At 37.2% G+C, this 18,909-nt stretch overlaps 1 protein-coding gene across 4 annotated transcripts in view; it reads left to right on the top strand.

The window, feature by feature from the left end:
- The first annotated feature begins 3,654 nt into the window (after positions 1–3,654).
- The window catches only part of TTC21B (tetratricopeptide repeat domain 21B), a 34,157-nt gene continuing 18,902 nt past the window's right edge, over positions 3,655–18,909 (top strand). For 2 of the 4 annotated variants that reach the window (XM_041473321.1, XM_041473324.1), the window contains exons 1-16: positions 3,699–3,735; positions 3,919–4,048; positions 5,029–5,139; positions 6,317–6,483; positions 7,252–7,374; positions 8,808–8,965; positions 9,357–9,441; positions 10,912–11,010; positions 11,590–11,782; positions 12,697–12,794; positions 13,334–13,534; positions 15,349–15,478; positions 15,958–16,115; positions 17,022–17,246; positions 17,988–18,226; positions 18,521–18,593. In XM_041473321.1, the coding sequence (XP_041329255.1) occupies positions 3,715–3,735; positions 3,919–4,048; positions 5,029–5,139; positions 6,317–6,483; positions 7,252–7,374; positions 8,808–8,965; positions 9,357–9,441; positions 10,912–11,010; positions 11,590–11,782; positions 12,697–12,794; positions 13,334–13,534; positions 15,349–15,478; positions 15,958–16,115; positions 17,022–17,246; positions 17,988–18,226; positions 18,521–18,593 (2,211 nt within the window). In that variant the 5' untranslated portion in view covers positions 3,699–3,714. Of the gene's footprint in view, positions 3,736–3,918; positions 4,049–5,028; positions 5,140–6,281; positions 6,484–7,251; positions 7,375–8,807; positions 8,966–9,356; positions 9,442–10,911; positions 11,011–11,589; positions 11,783–12,696; positions 12,795–13,333; positions 13,535–15,348; positions 15,479–15,957; positions 16,116–17,021; positions 17,247–17,987; positions 18,227–18,520; positions 18,594–18,909 lie in introns of all 4 variants that reach the window. The other 2 variants (XM_041473320.1, XM_041473323.1) reach the window with 2 other exon arrangements.

Below are 18,909 nucleotides of genomic sequence, written 5' to 3'. Positions count from 1 at the left end.
GGTGTGAAACCAAGTATTTGTGTGTTTAGCATAAAACAATACAGTAACTCTATCCACTGTTTGCATTTCAACTGCCACATACTTCATATTTTTACAAAATCTGTGTTGGTGGATTCATCTTGTTTTTATTCATATGTTGTTTATTATATGTGACTATTTTTGTAAATGGGGCTTCTGTTGGGGAAGGGAATTAAGTACACCTTTACAGGTACAAGGGCCAGGTGTTCTATTATACAACTAATATACACACAGAAATTATTTGCATGAAGGCATGCTGCACTTATAGATCATGCATGAAAATAACATTAAGTCACAAAGAACAACAGATTTTTTTTTTAGCACAGTGTTTCTGGAAAGGAATAACAGATTTTGAGGTGCTTAATTAATGTATTCATTTTGTATCATGTTCAAACAAGTCTTAGTATGCCTGTAAAGTCCTCTACAAGTCACAAGAACAGTAAATATGGTTTACTTTTTGCACAGACCATTAAGTTTCAGAAGGTGCAAACTTCTCCCTAGGTCTGGAGTCACAGATTTTGTCTTTGTCAAATGTCTTTCTGCATACAAATACTAAATGAATCTGCCTCAGCCCACCAAATTGATCAAAAAGAGCCCTCTATAAAGTTGTTCTGCTTTATCCTGCAGTATTGTTTAGCCATCTTCAGCTCTCAGTAAGGTTGATGTTGTACACATTAATGAAAAGCCCTCTGCTATGTAAATAATTTTTAACCTGTGGTGCATGTTTGAGCAAACAGATAATGACTTTAGCACATTTATTGCATCAAATATGTACCACAATAAGTGTAGTGTGCAAGCATTCAACAGGTAAAATTATGTATTATCTACCATTATAGATAGTTTGGATGCAATCAGTGCATGTTTATATTGCCTATGCTGCTATTCCTTTGACTGTCCAGGATTCTTAAACATGGGAAGCCATACATCAGAGCTAAATGAAATAAACTACTCAAAAAGACCTCATTCCTCCATACCATTAAGCAATACTTTGCAGCTATTTAGGAGCTTATTTGTTTTACATTTCTGAATTTTCAGTGAAAAGCATATAGTGTATATCCAAACTGTACAGATGTTGAAAACTACTAAACCTGTTGAAAATAATGTTAGGATTTTATAAGCAAATATAAATACTGTAAAAATCATTTTATTTTATTTTTCAGCATTATGTACATAAAACAAGAGCTGGATTTTATCTTCAGGTTGATGTCACAGCATTTTTGTTACTTTCAGTCCATAGCACTTTTTCACAGAAGAACTCCAGAGAACAAGATACAACTAAATGAATGGATAACTGTAGGATCTTATTTTTTACAGTATTTGCCAACATATAAATAATTTCTGCGAAATAAGTTCATAATTTGCTTCTAAAAAGCTAAGTTGTTTTTTTTATTTTTGCAGATGGGAAAATGGTCTAAAGTTCAAATTGAATGTCTAAGCAGTGCCTGCATCATCAGTTTTCAGATACAACCTTTCTTTCAGAGAATCCTGAATCTTTTCTCATGTTTACTCACAGATTTTTTTTTCCAATCATGCTGCACTAGAACAGTTCTAAATATTATCTAGGGTCCACGATATTTTTTCACAAAGAGAAAGTAGCAAAATTGAATAAGCCAATCCATCAGGACATTTTATGTTTCTTACACAGGAAAATTAAATATAGATTACTTTTATTAAAATTATTGACTAAATCTGTATTAGTGAACTGCATGCAGAAAAATGCTATTACCCTAACTGATGCTAAAGAACATTATTAATGCGTCAAAATAATAAAGATTACATTTTTTATTGTACGTTCCTTTTGTGTTTATTATCTGACAGTAATATAAAGAAGGGTATGCTTTTAAACCACAGAATGAGAGGATACTGAAAACCTCTACAGCAGCTATACTGTTCTTCCACTTAAGAAAATTCTTGGGATTTGCTTGTTAGTCACTAATTAGGAATTTCTCACTTGATGTGTGTTACACAGTGAGCATGACGCTTCTGCACGTATCAGGAGTTCTGCCCCGAGCGACTGCATGCAGCAGCCCCATGCAGGGGGTGCACAGCCATCGAATACCAGAGCTGCCCTGAGTGTGTCCCAGGAGGCTCAGAGCAGTCACAGCAATGAGAACTGAGTGTTCAAGGGTTTACAAAGACAAAATGAGGGCAGAAAATAGCACTAGATCCATGACATTCCCCAGCTTGGGTTGAGAGCCAGTTAATTCTTGCTGGGTGCTGCTCACAAATAGGCTACAGAGCATCTCATATGTGGGTGCATGTCTGAAAAAGGTGAATGGTGCTGGAATAAATAAATCATTGGTTTTTCCTCAAGAATTTTTCAAAATCTCTCTGAAAGCACCCCATTCCTAGCAGCAACCATTTGTGGATACCAATAGGGGGAAAAAGCAAATGCATCTGGAAAGTGGGCCTGTTCCTTATTCTTTATCAACTGCTTCAGTGAATTTCCAAAAGTATTAATTTTACATGTTTACATAATTTTATATTGCATTTCCCTAAACTTACAATGAAAACAATCATCGGTGAATACTGAAACCAGTTGATGAGCAGCTGTAGTCTGTAAGCTTGCTTAGTGGCTAATTGAGAAATAAAATTTCATAGCATTGTCCCTGAAATTCATCAACAATTTTTCAAGAGAGGGAAATTTTTCTCTGTAAAATTGTTGTCAAATACATTATGAACAAAGAGGTCTACAATTTGATTCAAAATGCCTAGTATCAAAATGAAACGATAAGTATTTTCAGATCAATATGTGGACAGAATATGTCTTCAATGGTTACCTTAAAAAGTATGTAAAAAACCCCAACTTGTTTCTCATACCTCTAATAGTTTTTAAATTTTACAGAAGCCTCAATGTTGCTTCAGAACAAGACAAGCAGAACATAAACACAGCAGGAAAAGCAGAGGATTGTCTTGGCCAACAAGGAAACCCAAGAATGCTTATTGCACAGTGCTTCTTTAGCACCTTCCTGATGCTGGGACGAGAACTTGTGACAAAGGAGCTGCACGTGTAATGGACTAGGAAAGGTCACTTTGAGCACTCTCTGCAAGAAGAGTCAAGCAGCTTCTACAAACTCCGTGCAGGTTGGGTTCTGCTCCTTGTCTTTGGTGGCATCACTGCTGGCTTTCCTGGTGGGCAGACTGCGCTCCCATTCCAAAGGAATGCTCTTTAGCAACCTTTGTTTCTGGTGTCTAGAAATTATGGCTGAGGGTGCTTTCGCCTCCATAGGAAAACTCTAATTTTACTAGTCTTTGCTACTCTAATTCTCCAGGAGGAAAGAAGGAGAGCGGAAAACTGAAATTCCTCTATCTGATTTGACCCTATTGCTATTGCATTTCTAAGAGAAGTGCCACATAACTGTAAGTGCTCAGTCACATTATGAAACGTATGGAATGTGAGCCACTTAGTCGTAAATTCAGCCAAGAAAAGCAAGGAAACAAACACATTCCCAAAGCTTCCATTGGCCATTCCGGCGGCGAGCGCTCCCGAGGCACGGCCGGCTGCCCGCCGGCAGGGGGCGCCAAAGCAGCGGCAGCCTCCCGCCCGCTCCCTCGGGCTCGGCCCGCGGCTCCCGCCCGCCGCCTTCCAGGAGTTTCTCTTCCCGTGTCTCTCCCGCCTCCTTCCCGCCCGAGCCAATGGCAGGGCGCCGTCCTCACCCTTCCGGAGCCCCCCCGCAGTGGCGTCGGGTAGCGACGATGGACGCCGAGGTGCAGCAGGTGGGCTCTACCGCCGTCGCGTCCCGGCGGAGGGAGGGAGCGGCTGGGAAGGAGGGAGGGATGGGAGCGGCCGAGGCGGCGGCTGGCCGGGCTGGGGCGGGACGGGGCGGTGGGCGCGGTGTCCCCGGGGCCGTCCCGGGGCGCAGCGTTGGCTACGGGTGACCCGCGGCCGCTTCCCCGCAGGCGCTGCTCAATTACTACTGCCAGGAGGGGCTCTTCCAGCACGCCCGGGCCGCGGCGGACGAGGCGCTGGCGCGGCTGGGCGCGGAGCCCGTGCTGCTCTTCTACCGGGCCTACGGCGCGCTGAGGGCAGGTAACGGGCGGGGCCGCTCCTCCCCGAGCGCCGGGCTTCCCTGCCTCGCCTCCCGGAGCTCAGCCCTTAGGCCGCTGCGCAGGGAGGAGCGGTGCTGGCGAGTCTGGATGTGCTCCGTGTTGAGTGCATTACCGGTGTGTTATCGTCCGTCACCGCTCCTCCCCAGTTTGAGTGAAAGTGAGCTGGATAGCTCCTACCAAAGTGAGAAATAGCAAGTATTTTTCGTGGTTTCACGACCATGGGTCTGGTGAATGGGTTCCTTGGAGGGAATTTGAGCCCTGCCCAGACGCATGTTGCATTTGATCGGAAACTCACTAGTGCTTCCCAGCTAACAGCTCTTCCCTTCAAAGCAGCTGTGTTAGTTTTGTTGAATCCTCTCTCTCAGGGAAACTAGCAGCTAATACCTAGTGGGGGGATCTTTGTGTAAATTACACTGTTCTGAGAAGTTTATTTAGCAGCATGTATATTCCAGGGATGTCAGAAATATTAACAAGTAACAAGTAACCCAACAAGGGAAGGGCTGAGACAAGTCTAGGAAGGTGTGCTGGTTTTGGGAGAGTGTGTCTATTCCCAAACACCCAGATGTTCTTATGTAAGAATCCTGTTGTTTTTCAAGATACTGGCTATTTTGCTAATATTTAAAATATTCACACAAATAAGGCAAAAACACTGGTTATATAAAGAAACAGGAGCAAAAAGAGCTGCTCAATGCCCTGTATAAAACAATAAATATGATTTTTCAGCTTTCTGACAGTTGGCAGAATTAGCACATAATTCAAATCCTTTGCATTGAGATGCTAATTTCTTTCCTGTGTCTGTTGGAAAGACTTGCACAAACAAATGAAAGTGGGTATATGCATAAGGAACAAAAGCACAGAAGAAAAAATATAAGGGAAAATTTAAGTCAGATTGAAGTTTGATGTTTATATTCTTTGTCTTGAAAAGTGTGATAGCTTATTCTGTGCTTTTTTTTTAACTAGGTGATGTCCAAGAAAGTATTCGACAGTTGGAGTCAATTAAAAACAAACCAGAGGTGTCACTTTGTACAATGATGGCTCTGATTTATGCCCATAAAAAGAGCCCTAATCCAGGTATGCCTATTAAGAAATTCTGGGTCATGTTTTAAAGAGCTCTCTGTGAAGGCCTGGGAGTGGTAGGCTAATTCTGCCTAAGTTAAAAAGGTTTACTGTGGTTTTGCATTTGACATAGGATCTATTACTGAATTGAGTGATGCTTACCAAGATTGTAAACAGAAACACCAAATCACGAAACTCTGAAGCATAAGAGTGAATGTTAAAATAAAGCACACACACTCACACGCAAAATCTGACTTATCTGCTCTGATGAAGAATCTTTGAAGGAAAAAAAAATTGAATCCAGCTTCTGGTGATTGTTGTTCACTCATGTCTGATATTTGTACTTTTGAGTAGAACTGCACCTTGAAAAGTCTTTAAAGCCATGCCTTCTGTCTTTTAAATTATCCTGGCCATACAAATGGAGAAAAGAATTTTGTGAGTTTTGGTATTCCCTTCTCCAGCCTAAAAGCTGGAACAATTTTGTTAGGAATTACATTCTCAAAATAAGAGTTGATTTATCAGGTGCATTGAGTGGTTGTTAAACTGTTGCTGCAGTATCTTTCTCACTATGGAGGTTTATAGCTGCTGCTAACAGTTTGTTAAACAATTTGATGTGAAACAGCTCTGACTAATGACATTACTCTGATTCAAATCCCTGAGGATTAATATTGCAGGACAGCAAAATTATTGTGGATCTCAAGACTTTCTGAGAGTGAGAGCCTTTCCCTCATTCACTAGGTGGGTCACCGTTGTCATAGCAGGAGATCAGGTTGGCCAGGCAGCTTCTGCCTTTCCCAGTGCCTGGCTGGGTCTGATCCCCTGGTGTCTGTCGGTGCTGTGTGACGGCACTCAGTGACCTGACCCATGACCTTCCCTGACACCAGGGTCAGGTTAAGAGGCCTGTAGTTTCTCAAATCTTCCTGCCCTTCTAGATGAACATCAGCTTGGCTAACCACCAGTCATCCAGGACTTCCCCACTTCTGGGATCTCCCCATCACCGTGTTGTTGGGAACCCTCTTCTGCCTTTTCCATCTGTACCTGATAAATATAACTGATTGGGTGGGATTGTCTGCATGTTTATCAATGTACAGTACAAAAACAGTGTTTGCTCTGGAAGCCCTTGGCTTATATGCTGTTCTTTCATAATATTTTGAGAGGCTGTGAACAAGAGCTCTGAACAAAACCTTTTCAGATCGAGATGCTATTCTGGAGTTGGATGCAAGATTGAAGGAACAACGTAAAACAGCAGGACAGCAGGCCCTGTACTATGCTGGCTTGTTTTTGTGGCATCTTGGTCGTGAGGACAAAGCCCGTGAATATGTTGATAGAATGATCAAAGTTTCTGGTGGTGGTAAAGAGGTAACTGGTACTTACCTTTCAGTAATGTAAAAGATTAATAGGACAATTAATAGGGCATTCTCTGAAGCTAGACTTATGGCATTAATGCTGTTGGGAAGTTGTCCTGATCTATTTTGTGTTTTAGTACGTTCCTTCTTAACTGTCGTAAATTCATTCGACACAGCTGAGTAAATTTCCATAGTTGTTTTTGTTGACTAATATTAATTTTCACTTAGTAAATAATAAATAATGGCTTAATAAATGAAAATAAATCAATAAATGGAAATAATACTCAGTTAAGCCACTATTGCTACTTGATGCCAAGCCTCATAATTCTTAGCAAAAAAAATAAACATCATAGTCAAAATCTTTCTTAAGATTTTGTTGATATGAGACACTGAGAAACATACTGCAGCACCAGTATGTTTCTCAGTGTCTCATATGAACAAAATCTTAAGAAAACATTGTGCTGAAATGCTTGCAGAAAATATTCTGTCTAATGTGGTCACATTTGTGAGGTTTTGTTCTGACTACTGAGCGTGTTAGACTTGTTAGGTGCCACTAGTGTTTTTTTCTAATTCTGTAAGTAAATATACTATTTGGTTAATTTAACTCTGGAATAAATTACCCAAGTGTTAGGTTGTGCTAAATACTGGTTATAATTATGCCTCTGAAGCAGTTAAAATAGATACTCTAAGTCCTCTATTTAGGTTATTTCTGCTTATTGTATGTAGTGTAATTTTCTATTACCTAGTTAGCAAAGAATTTCAATTTGTGTTTTGTTAATAGGGGTTAATTTTGAAAGCATGGCTTGATCTCACCTGTGGGAAAGAAACTCACATTAAAAAAGCTCTGAAATACTTTGATGAAGCACTGCAGGAAGGCAATGATGTTTTTGCACTGCTTGGTAAAGTAAGTTTACTTCACTATTTTAACTCTTCCTAAATGTCATCTTAGTCTTGTAGAGTGATTGGAGAGATGCTGATAAGAGTAGTGTGTAATGAGCTTGTCCAAGGAACAGAGATACAGCTCGGACTCTGTAGGTACTTCTGGGTTCTTTAGACACCAATGTGAAAAGAAAGGTATAGTTTAAATTCAATCTAAATGTGTACTGTTGTTAGAATTTTGCTATGCACACAAGAAAACCTTTCTATTTATATGTATAAACTGAGTTTCAAATCACTTGGAAACGTAAAAATTCCTTTTTGCATGGGACACCTATGCACATTACAGAATTGCTGTGTGCCAAAATGCAATAGTTAAACACTGTAGTGTGATTTTTTTGATATTGTTAGCACTCTTTTTAAGTTGTCGTTAGTCTAGATCGTGTGTTCATTTGTGTTCATATAATCATCAATGATTATATTTCAGTAAAGGAGTGGCATGAATTCTTTTCTTTGCACATTTTCTGTTTCAGAGCATATTTCTGTATATCACAGACACTGTTACTCATTAACATGATGTTTGTTTAGTATTCCAAGGCTAAATGTAGCTAAATGTGTTTTCAATGAATATTAGAAGACTGAAGTTCAGGAGAGTGTGCACAATGGTATTTGGTTAGGTGTGTATACTTGGCTCCATCTGGACCATTGAATTAGATTAAGAGTATATGTCAAATGTAGTTACTTAGTATTTAGACAGACATGAATCTCACTAGGGCTTAAAAAATGAAGTCTCAAAAATCTACTGTGTATGCATAATTTCTGTCTTAAAAAGATGAAATAAAACAGCACACGTACAGTCACCTGGAATATGGTAAGTAAATTCAAAGCATCAAAGCAAAACCGGGTTTAACTCCTAAGTTTATTTCTACTTGAATTAATTTAAACTTCTGATCCTTGACTTCTGAAAGTTTTGTATTTGGAATACCCTGTAAATTGCATTACAGTTAGAAAATTGTTAATTTTGGCAACAACAATAGTTACTTGGTGAGTGTGGGTTTTTGAATGGTATGTGCCTCAGAGCTTGAACAAATGTTTCATCAGTGGGTTGTGTTAAATATCCTAAAATTGTGGGATACTGCATACAAAGGTATTTGAAACCTAATAAAACAGTTTTACTCTTCAGCTACGTCTCTCTTTGTCTTGCTTGCAACTGAGTAGTAATTTGGCCAAATTGTGGTTACCTTTGTTACAGAGCACTTGCCACACACACAGGCTTTCCACATGATCCTTTGCTATTTGATTGTTGCAATATGTCTAGTTGTGGTTGATATTCAGGTGAAACTATTACTTCAGGAAAGAGTTCTTTCTCTCTAGCTCTTTTTCCTGGTTTCTGTATGAAAGAATTTCTGAATCCTGTGTGAGTGTACAGGCTCTTGATACAGCTTCTCTTCCTTCCATTAGGCGCAGTATTTTGAGGTCCGACAGAATTATTCAGGAGCTCTGGAAATTGTGAACCAGATAATTGCAAACTTCCCAAATTTCATTCCTGCTTTCGTAAAGAAAATGAAGCTACAACTCGCCTTGCAGGACTGGGAGCAGACAATTGAAACAGCACATAGGTTGAGTATGAAGTAGCACACCACTAAGTTCTTTTCTTGCCGTGTTTACAACCAAAGGACACTTTGAAACAAAAGTAAATAGGTTTCCATTCATTGTTAATGAATCTGAATTAGTTGCATCAGTTTGTTTTTTTTTTAAATAAATTTCAAGTAAATAAAGTTTTATTAGAAACCAGGCTTTCAGTTGTATGAGGATGCTACATATATACATGACTCCATTTTGGATGGAAGAGGATCTTTCTTGAGATAAAAGACCTGTGCTTTCAGTTGAGATCCATGATGTAAAATGACTGTAAAATACAAGTAATTCTATTCCTCTTTTAGGATAAAATAGATGATTGAACAAGTGTTTGGTTTAGTTTCTTTACATTCACCAGTTGTTTGGCTCTAGGCTATTGCAGAAAGATCCCCTCAATTTAGAAGCCATAAGAATGGAGGCTCTGCATCATCTGTGCAGGGGAGGAAATATATCTGAGGTGAGTCTTTTTCTTGGCAGAGTGTTGAGCACAACATAGTGCATGTGGCATCTAGTCCCTTCAAAGGTTGTCTTCTTTATGGATTCTTGTCATACACTTTGGCTGGTCCTGTGCTGCACTAATCTGCAGGAGATATATTCACCTGTTCTGATTTGAGTGGCTGCTCTGGCTTATTGCTGAGGTGTTCTCTGGATGAGAAGGAAATTATAACTTTTAACCTTCATCTTTCCAGAGAACAGGTGTCAAGCCAAACAGAAATCTGGTCTGGACAGCTGACTGGATCATGATGATTTCAATCATCAAAGTGATGTTTTTTGTATAAATGCTCTTTTGATAAATTCATAAGTTATTGTAAGCCTTTCATTATTTTTAAATATTTTATTAATTGAAATAAGGGAAATTATGAGGCCTTGTAGTGATAGATTTTTGGGAACAGGTCATAGTTGTTAACACCAGTGTTTTGTTTACCATTTTTTGACAATTACTGTGGGGTTTTTTCAGCTCTGAGCATTCTACACTATTTTGCCTTCTACTCCTAAGATCCATTTTCATATGCATGTATTTTGTATGTACAGCGCTTGTGCCATTTTTCAGGAAGTTCTAAAATAGCCAATCTAAATTGTCACCAGAAATTCATTCTTTATTTTTTCTCATTTTGCAAAAACTCGTATAATTTAAGTGGAAAGTTAGCAAAAAAAATAGTGTTTTTATTGTGTTGTGGGTGTTTTCCAGTTGTAGGAGAAAAGGTATTTATGTTGCCAAACACATTTTCAGTTATTGCAAAGAACTCAGTCATTAACCTCCTTACAATCAAATTTAAGTCTTGTGCACATGGGAAATACAAAGAAGTAGTAAGAATTGATGCCTCCAGTTGAATCCATCCATGAAGGAACCTTGCTGGACATAGCAGAGTGTTAACCAAAGATTCTGGAGTAAAATGTCATATGTAACTAAGAGTCATGTCTAGGGAAAAATTTCAAGGCTTGTTAGATTTATGCATTTCAGGTGCCTGCACTTAAAATTGTATTAAAAAGCCCTGAGTACCTTATTATTGTATGTCCAGAAAATCCCCTTAGATGTGTTGAGAAACTTATGTTAAAGCTCTGAGCACTTGGAAGTGCTTTGCTTTTGAGCATGTGTGTCTGTATCACATGAAGCCCAAACAGGATTCACAGATCAGATTCCTCAGACTGTCTTGCTCTGTGGGACTCCTTTCTTATACCAGACTTAGCTCCAGCCTTTCACCTTTCTAGAGCATGGATAAAGGATGCATGGTCTGCTTTATTGTCACTTCCAAAGTATTGGCACAGGAATTCTCAAGTCTAACTCCTCAGCCTGAAAACCTCAGAATTTACATTTCAGGATATTAGTGCCTAGTAAAAATGTGAGCAGTTTATAGTGAAAACTGTTTGATTGTCCTAATTTGTTAATTCTTTCTATTGCTTTTTATATTATTCCTTTTTCTCCAAGGCTTCAGCAAGACTGGGAGACCTGATTAAAGCACTGGATAGGTTAGAACCACGAAATTCTGAGCTGTTCTGTAAAATGGCTTTAGCTTTCAGTAGAACAGTGAGTATGCTTTTTTTCCCCTTAAACAGCATACGGCTGTCTGTATATCCTGGTTTTCTTCTATTTTTTGGTAGGCAGACATTAAATATCTACTAAAAAGTAGAAAATTGTGGACAATTGAAATAGATTAACTCGTGTAGCCTTGGTAACCACATTTTTCAAGACTTACATTTGGCATGAATTACAATGTTTAAGCCGTCTCATTCTAAAAATTGTTTTACTCCTTGCTTTTAAGTGAAAAACAGTGAAAATACACTCAAATGTTCACCAGCCATCTTCTTACTGTGTGAAACTGACAAGGTTAATCACATAACCTTGAAAGTGAAGGTTTCTTTAATCTCTGTAAAATTGCTATAAAGAAGAACTCAATGCAATTATTCATTATTGTGTGGTATTGTATATTTATGTTTGAATCCATCCCACATTAATGTCACAACTTTTATAGAATTACTGCAGGCTAATTTATTCTTCCATGAGATGTTGTTGTCTCTGCTGATCTGATTTATATTCAGTGTGTTTGTCTGACTGAATCCAAAAACAAAGAAAAGCTTAAGGCTTAAAGATTGTTCTTACCTTTAGTGTGGCCGGAACCAGCTCATCCTTCAGCATACACAAACCTTAGTACAAAGAGCATTTGATTTGGCATCTGACAATGCAGAATTTGCTACTGAACTTGGCTACCAAATGATTTTACAAGGGAAAGTGAAAGAAGCTCAAAAATGGTACAAGACTGCTATGACACTTGATGAAACAAGTGTTTCTGCACTAACTGGTAAGGTCTTACACTTCCTCTTGATTTTTACTAGACAGTGTTTTTTGGTCAAATTTTCTATTATTGATGCTAGGAAAATCTAGAACTGTTATTACAGGAGCGCTGGGTTGTTTTTTCAGATTCATTGTGTGCTTTCTTCCTTGTGGCTACAATGTCTCTTTACTGAATATGTCTTTTGGTTTTCCCTATTGAAAAATTAACCTTTTCTGTTCTAAATTAGAGCTCTCAAAGTAATACTGGGAACAGACATTTTGCTGTATTTAACTTACTTTATTATTTATTTTCTGTAGTACCAAAGAACTAGAGAACTCTTAGGCATTACAAAAATAAGAAAATCAAGGGCATGAGAGAACAAGCTCTTCATGTCCTCATTTTGTCCAAATTAGCTTGAAAACCATAATCAAGTCAAACATCATACTTTGGATGCATGTGTTGCATCCAAAAAAACCCCACTTTCTATAAAGTCCCATTTGTATCAAGAAAATGAGGTGTAAATGTGTCATGTTTGCCTGTCCGATTTTTCCCTGTGTTTTTTTCCTCCTTCACTCTGCCATGGCCTTAAACAGTATTAAAACTTCAGATTGCAGGAGTGGTTTGTGTGTGTGCTTGAGGTTGTTTTCCTTCATGTACGTTTTCTGAATTTAGAAGCCAGACTTCATGGTGCTTCTGTTTAGTCTAGAACCAGTTGAAGATTTACCATTTCAAACTGCTATATAGCATATTAATGTATCAATCATGTATCATCTACCCTAGGTTTTTCTGACTATGTAAAATTTGCATTACCATAAGTCTTGATGCATTTTCTTTTCCTGCCACATGAAGAGGTTGAGGAGAGGAAAAGTTAGTTCTGGAAAAGAAAGCATGTACTTGACTAGGAAGATAAATTGGCAGTAAAGTCTTTCTGTGTGTTTCAGGAATTATCCGTTGCCAGCTAATACAAGGGCAGATAGAAGATGCAGAGCATCAGTTGGAGTTTCTTAATGAAATTCAGCAGTCCATTGGGAAATCTGGGGTAGGAGGCATCTTTCTTTACTGAGATACTTTGATTAATTGATACTTTGATGAATTGCTTTTGTTGAATCTGAACTGTGGCCTTCTAACTATTACACGTTCTATATTTCAGTCACTAGAGTAGAGCATTGTTACTGGAGTACTGTTAAGTCTAAGTTTCAGTTTTTCTTTCTATTTAAGTCAGTGTGGTGTTTAACTTGGCAACCAGGCTGTTTGCTTGCAGAGCAAAAACATCATCACTTTCTAGCTGTGTTTTTTCTCTGAACGTAAGTTTGATATGTCAGGGAGGGACAAATATTAATTATTTCCAGGATTTTGTGATCAGACAAATGTAAAGGTTCTTGCACAAATTAAAGGAATGAATTGGTAGAATAATCATCAAGTGTCCTTTACAACATACTAAATGTCTTAGAGTATCCCTAAATATAAAGAAGAAGTGGCTAACATTAATAATTATGTAGTATTGTATGATTAAGAGATGAATGTATCTAGAATATGAAGAATGTTTAGGGCTTTGTGTTTGTTTTTTCTTTTCTGTAGGAATTATCTTTCTTGCATGCAGTCCTAGCTATGAAAAAACATAAGAGACAAGAAGATGTTTTTGCTTTATTGAATGATGTTCTGGATACTCACTTTTCATCTTTGCATGGATTTCCTCTTGGTGTGGAATATTTTGAAAAACTAAACCCTGATTTCTTGCTAGAAATTATTAGAGAATATCTTAATTTTTGTCCAGCACAGGTAAGCATCTGTAGATTGCATCTGTCTAAGAATGGGAATTTTTCATTTTGAGAACAGTTAATCCTGAGGCAAAAAAATGGAAAATTTTCCTTTTTAAAATGTGAACATATTTGAAGTAAGAGTATGTTTTGGGATGTTACACCACTGTTTAGTCAAAGTAATGATAAAAATATGCATTTTGTGATGTGAGCAAGTGGCAGCAATGCCACCTGAGGAAACTTGGGATATTTATTCAATGCATTCTGTGTGTGTAGTTGCACTGTCTTAGTATCTCTTAGGAAGCTGTAATGATACAGTGAATAGAGCTATCACATTATGAAACTAGGATGTTCACACTGACCACACTATTTATGAAATATTTTTGTTGGCTTAGGACATTTTTTCAATATACATAAATTCTTTCTTTTGTGTGTTGGTAAAATTCAATGGAATACTGCCTTTTTATATTATTGTTCATTCCAGTGAAAAATCTCACTTCCTTAGGTGGCTTAATTTTCTGTGGCTGAATTTGTGTGCTCTAGTTTTGGCAACAAAGGCATGTAAAACTTAATAAATTGAATGGGGACCTGACATCTTTAAAGCAGAAGAAACACATTTCAAGTTTCTTTAAATAGTGTCTTCCTTAAATAGATTATTCTTCTGAAATAACTGGGAGCTGACTTCTGTTATCCTGTCATTATTTCTAGCCTGACTATAGAACCTTTCCATGAGTATGTTTATGTAGAGTTTTGAAATCTTAAAAGGAAAACAAGTAGCTTTCCATTGTTATGAAGCGCCTCACCATCTGTAAGAAAATGGCAATATTTGAAAGTCTGAAACATCAGTAGCAGTGACATTTTCGTGTCACAGATGGCAATGATAGGAAGTGACATTCTATGAGGTTTTGCTCTTATCTGAAGATTTCCCTGGGATACGTTCCAGAAATATTGAACAGCAATGATGGTTTTTAATTTGGAGTTTAAACTGCTTTTCTGAATTTTTCTCCATAGAAGGGTTTTCAGAAGAAAAGATAGGCTTTTGCTCAAGTTCCCTTTATCTCTTTATTGAAGTACATATTGCAATATTAAAATATTGCATGGTGTTTGAAAATGTGGAGTTAGCTGGGTGGGGGAGACTTCCATTTTGTTTTTGGGTCCTGTGAAAATACTCTTTGTGAACAGAATGATGCTTAGGTTGCCTTTTCCTTTTTTGATGTATAAACCAGCAACTAGCTAAAGTAATAGAGGGAAAGGAGTAATGTTTTTGATAAAGAGTAATAAAACGTGATGTATTGTAGTAGCAGTTTGCATGAAAGTAGCTATTTTTCAGCTTCTATTTTCAGTTTGTTACTAGCAGTATGGATGTGTTCTGTGGTGTGGGATGAGGGTAGGCATGACAGCACCAGAACCTTTTCTTCTCAAACTTCTCATCATTCGTTCCAACTTCAGCTTTATTGAAATGTAATTCACGGTACTGCTGTGTTGGCTGAGTTGGCCTGGTAATTCAGAATGTGTAACCAAATGTTCATGGCCTGACTCTTCCGTGTCTGTCAGGTCTGAAGTGTTTCATTGTCCTTGAAGTCTGAGACTGTCTTGTGTTCCTGCTGATATCAAGAAGTTGCCCCCTTAAATTTCAAACTTGTTTTTATAATTCTTCTCAACTACAGCTGCTTTGACTGAAGGAAATAACAAGGCTTTGCTAATGTTCATTTGAGTTTAAAGTGAAGCTCAGACTTAAAAATAAATCTAAATCTAAAATCTTTTGACTCAAATGCTAGTTTTTGTTAGTTTGTTGGCATTCTTTTTGTATTACTTACTTGGTTTTTTTGCTCCTAGCCTGCAAGTCCTGGGCAGTCTCCTTCACCACTTCTTAAGCACTGTGCTTCAGTTCTTGAAACTGTTGTAAAAACTGTGCCTGGTCTTCAACAAGCTGTCTTTTTAATTGCAAAAGTGAAGTACTTGTCGGGTAATAGTTATATGAATTAAATGCAATAAACTACTTAGTTTATTTAATATAAAAAATTAATTTCACACTTGTAAATAGTAATGAATTTATTCTTTCACTGCAGAATACTGTGTTACAACTAAGTGAAGAACATTTGCTCTTCACTTCTTTGTCCTTTATATGAGAGGATCTTAATTGTACAGACCTATAAATACAGTATTTTTTATCTACTATTTCCCAGAAAGTTAATTTATTGAATGATTTACAGAGGGAGCAATGAGAAAAATACCATACCTTTCACCTTTAATTTCATGTCATAACCTTACAATACTTTATATATGAATTTATTCACTAGATGCTGACATTTATTTTAAAAAAATTGACAAATAAAAATGTTAAGTATATAACATATATATATATATATATGTATGTATGTATATATATAGCTGTATTTCGTAGCTGCTGCTTTTTCACTTTCCCTCTCTTTCTCCACTTCCTAGGGGATATTGAAGCAGCCCACAGTAATTTACATTACTGTCTGGAAAGGAACCCTTCTTATGCAGATGCACACTTACTGATGGCCCAGGTGTATTTGGCTCAAAACAATATCAAGCTGTGTTCTCAGTCCTTGGAACTTTGTCTAAGCCATAATTTTGAGGTGAGTTTAACAAAAGAATGAAATGATTTTATTTCAGTCAGTCATCTGAAGTTGTAAGTTTTTGTGTATAATAATTTTCAACTGAACTTTTTATAACTCTTCCACTACAAATTTAGTATTTAAATGTTTATATGAATGTGATATCTGAATATTTATCAAAGAAATGACCATGAAGACAAAACTAACACCTTACAAGTCACATTTCATGGGTCTTAAACATTACAGTATGGGATTTTTGATTTGTTGACTTCAGTGGAACTTTATGTAAGATTAGCAGAGAGTTGGGAACACAGTACACACACACACACACACCATTCATTAGGTCTGAGTTGTGCCCAAACATCTTGAGACCACTTAGCTGGAAACTACCATTTCTTTGGAAGCATGTCCCATCTTACTTTCTTTCTCCAAGTGATACAAGAAAGCTGAAGTTTAATATCTTAATTAGCTACCTAATTGAGGTCCTTGCCATTTCACAGAGCTGTTTTTCTCTTACAGACTTTTTGTTTCCTGTGAAGTATGTTTTAGGAAGATGAAGAATGGCATGGAGGACTTGTGCCAAATAACGATTGTATATTTCCTCTACTTAATAGCCTGGTGAAGTGTGCACACAGCAGTGTGGGAGAATACCTTAAAATTCAGTCTAGCTTAAAATAAAGCAGCGATTGATGTTGTTCTATCATCCCTTGTAATAGTTACTTTGTAATTAAAAGCTTACTAAATTACTAGTTTGCATACTCTGACAATTCTTATATTTTTGTAAGTAAATTTCTGAAATTGAATTTGTGTATAATTGGAGGAAAAAAAGAAACCAAAGTCATTATTAAAAAAAAAAATCTTGCAAGGGGTTTGAATACTTTACATCAAGTAAAATTTGGAAACTCTTTATATTATTCTTTTTTTTAGGTGAGAGAACATCCTATGTATCACTTAATTAAGGCCCAAACCCAAAAGAAGGTGGGAGAAATATCAGAAGCTATTAAAACCTTACAGATGGCAAGGAATTTGCCTGGAATGAGAAAACCTACAGCTTCGTCAAAAACAAAAGGAAGAAGTATTCAAATTGATGCAAGTGATCGTGTGTCAGTGTTCCTAGAGTTGGTAGAAGCTCATCGCTTGAATGGAGAACCGGTAAGATGGCAAACCTGCTAAAATGCAAAACACACCTGAAAGCAATTCCCTCTTCCCATTCCCATTCTGTTAGTTCAGAATAGAAAACCACTTCTTTTACCAAGAGGATTTGCTTAGTAAATCTTCCAGCATGTGAATATCTGATTTGAGAACTTAAGTACCTTAAATTGTACAGAGCAAAGGAAAACAAACTGTTGACAGGTGCTCGATTTTGAGACTACAAAAACCAGTTCACACTGTTGATGTTCATTTGCTCGGATGTAGATCCCTGTTTTGTTGTCAGAATGCTATTAGCAGTAGTTTTGGATCATGTCCTTATATTTGTGTAGCATCATCCCTACTATCAGCTGTGTCTGGATAAGAAATAGGACACTACCTATGTATAAGAATATAAGAGAAGCCATACAGTCCTGTGGTTTGGAGGCCAGCCTGCTCCAAGCAGGACCTGTTGGAACAAGGTGCTAAAGACCTTCTCTAGCTGATGTTTGAGTATGTACTTGTTTATATGCAACACAAATGTAAATTTCTGTACTGAAACTTTCTATAGTAGTCCATATCACAGGAGTTTTATTAAAAAAAAATCAAAAACACTATGGTGAAATAAGTGGATACTATGGTTTGTGTTTTTTGTGGGGTTTTTTGAGTTGGTTTGCATAATGCCCATAAATTATTATAATGTCTTTATTTTTGGCTGTTCAATGACAGGAACTAAATTAATTCTATTCTTTTTATTATTTGCAGCATGAAGCCGCTATAGTCATCCAAGATGCCATGAATGAATTTTCTGGAACACCTGAGGAGCTAAGGGTTGTGATTGCAAATGCAGATCTGGCAATTGCTCAAGGAGATGTGAAACATGCCTTGACTATGCTCCGCAATATTACACCTGAACAGCCTTACTTTGTACAAGCTAAAGAAAAAATGGCAGATATTTATCTTCAGTATAGGAAAGATAAGAAGTTGTATGCCGCCTGCTATAGGTAAAAGTTTGTGGTGTGCATAGTTTTCTAGATGTTTACTGATAGCGTGGTGAACTCATTTTTTCTTTCTACTGCAAGAAATGAGAAATATTTAGTGACATGAACTCATTTGAGCAAATATTAAAGTGATAATTGGAAGTCTTATTTTGAAAAGATATTTCAGGGTTTTTTTGGTTTATTTTCAGAAATAAAAAACTAAAATCTGCAGAGGACAAAATTGTTGTGCCCTTCTCTTGTTTAGATACTAATATTGGCATGTTAAATACTGAGCAAGATTTTGTCTTCTTTTTCCAGTGACCTAGTGGAAAAACTGCCAAGTGCTCATACTTTTCTTCTTCTTGGTGATGCATACATGAATATTCAAGAGGTGAGTGCTTGCTAGAGATGAATGGAATATTTGAGTAGTTTGTTGACTTTATCTAGTTGAAACGTTGTGGCATGCTGACTCTTATTGATTGATGTTTGTCAAACAGAAACTGCTTTAGGATATAAAACAATAAATATTGACTACAAGTAACTGTTTAAATTAAAAACTGTTGAAAATACATTTCTTCTAAAAGCTTACTTGGTGAGAGTCAAGGAGGGAATATTTTCTAGAGCAACACTGTCTCATAAGACGAACAGATATCTAGAGTGAGAGCTAAACTGAAATCACAAAGAAGCTGGAGATGTTTAGAATAGTG

This window comes from Pyrgilauda ruficollis, unplaced genomic scaffold, assembly GCF_017590135.1.
Source record: "Pyrgilauda ruficollis isolate IOZ18807 unplaced genomic scaffold, ASM1759013v1 scaffold3, whole genome shotgun sequence".
NCBI classification, from domain to species: domain Eukaryota; kingdom Metazoa; phylum Chordata; class Aves; order Passeriformes; family Passeridae; genus Pyrgilauda; species Pyrgilauda ruficollis.
Note: the sequence above shows the minus strand (reverse complement) of the source record. Positions and strands in the feature narration are given on the sequence as shown.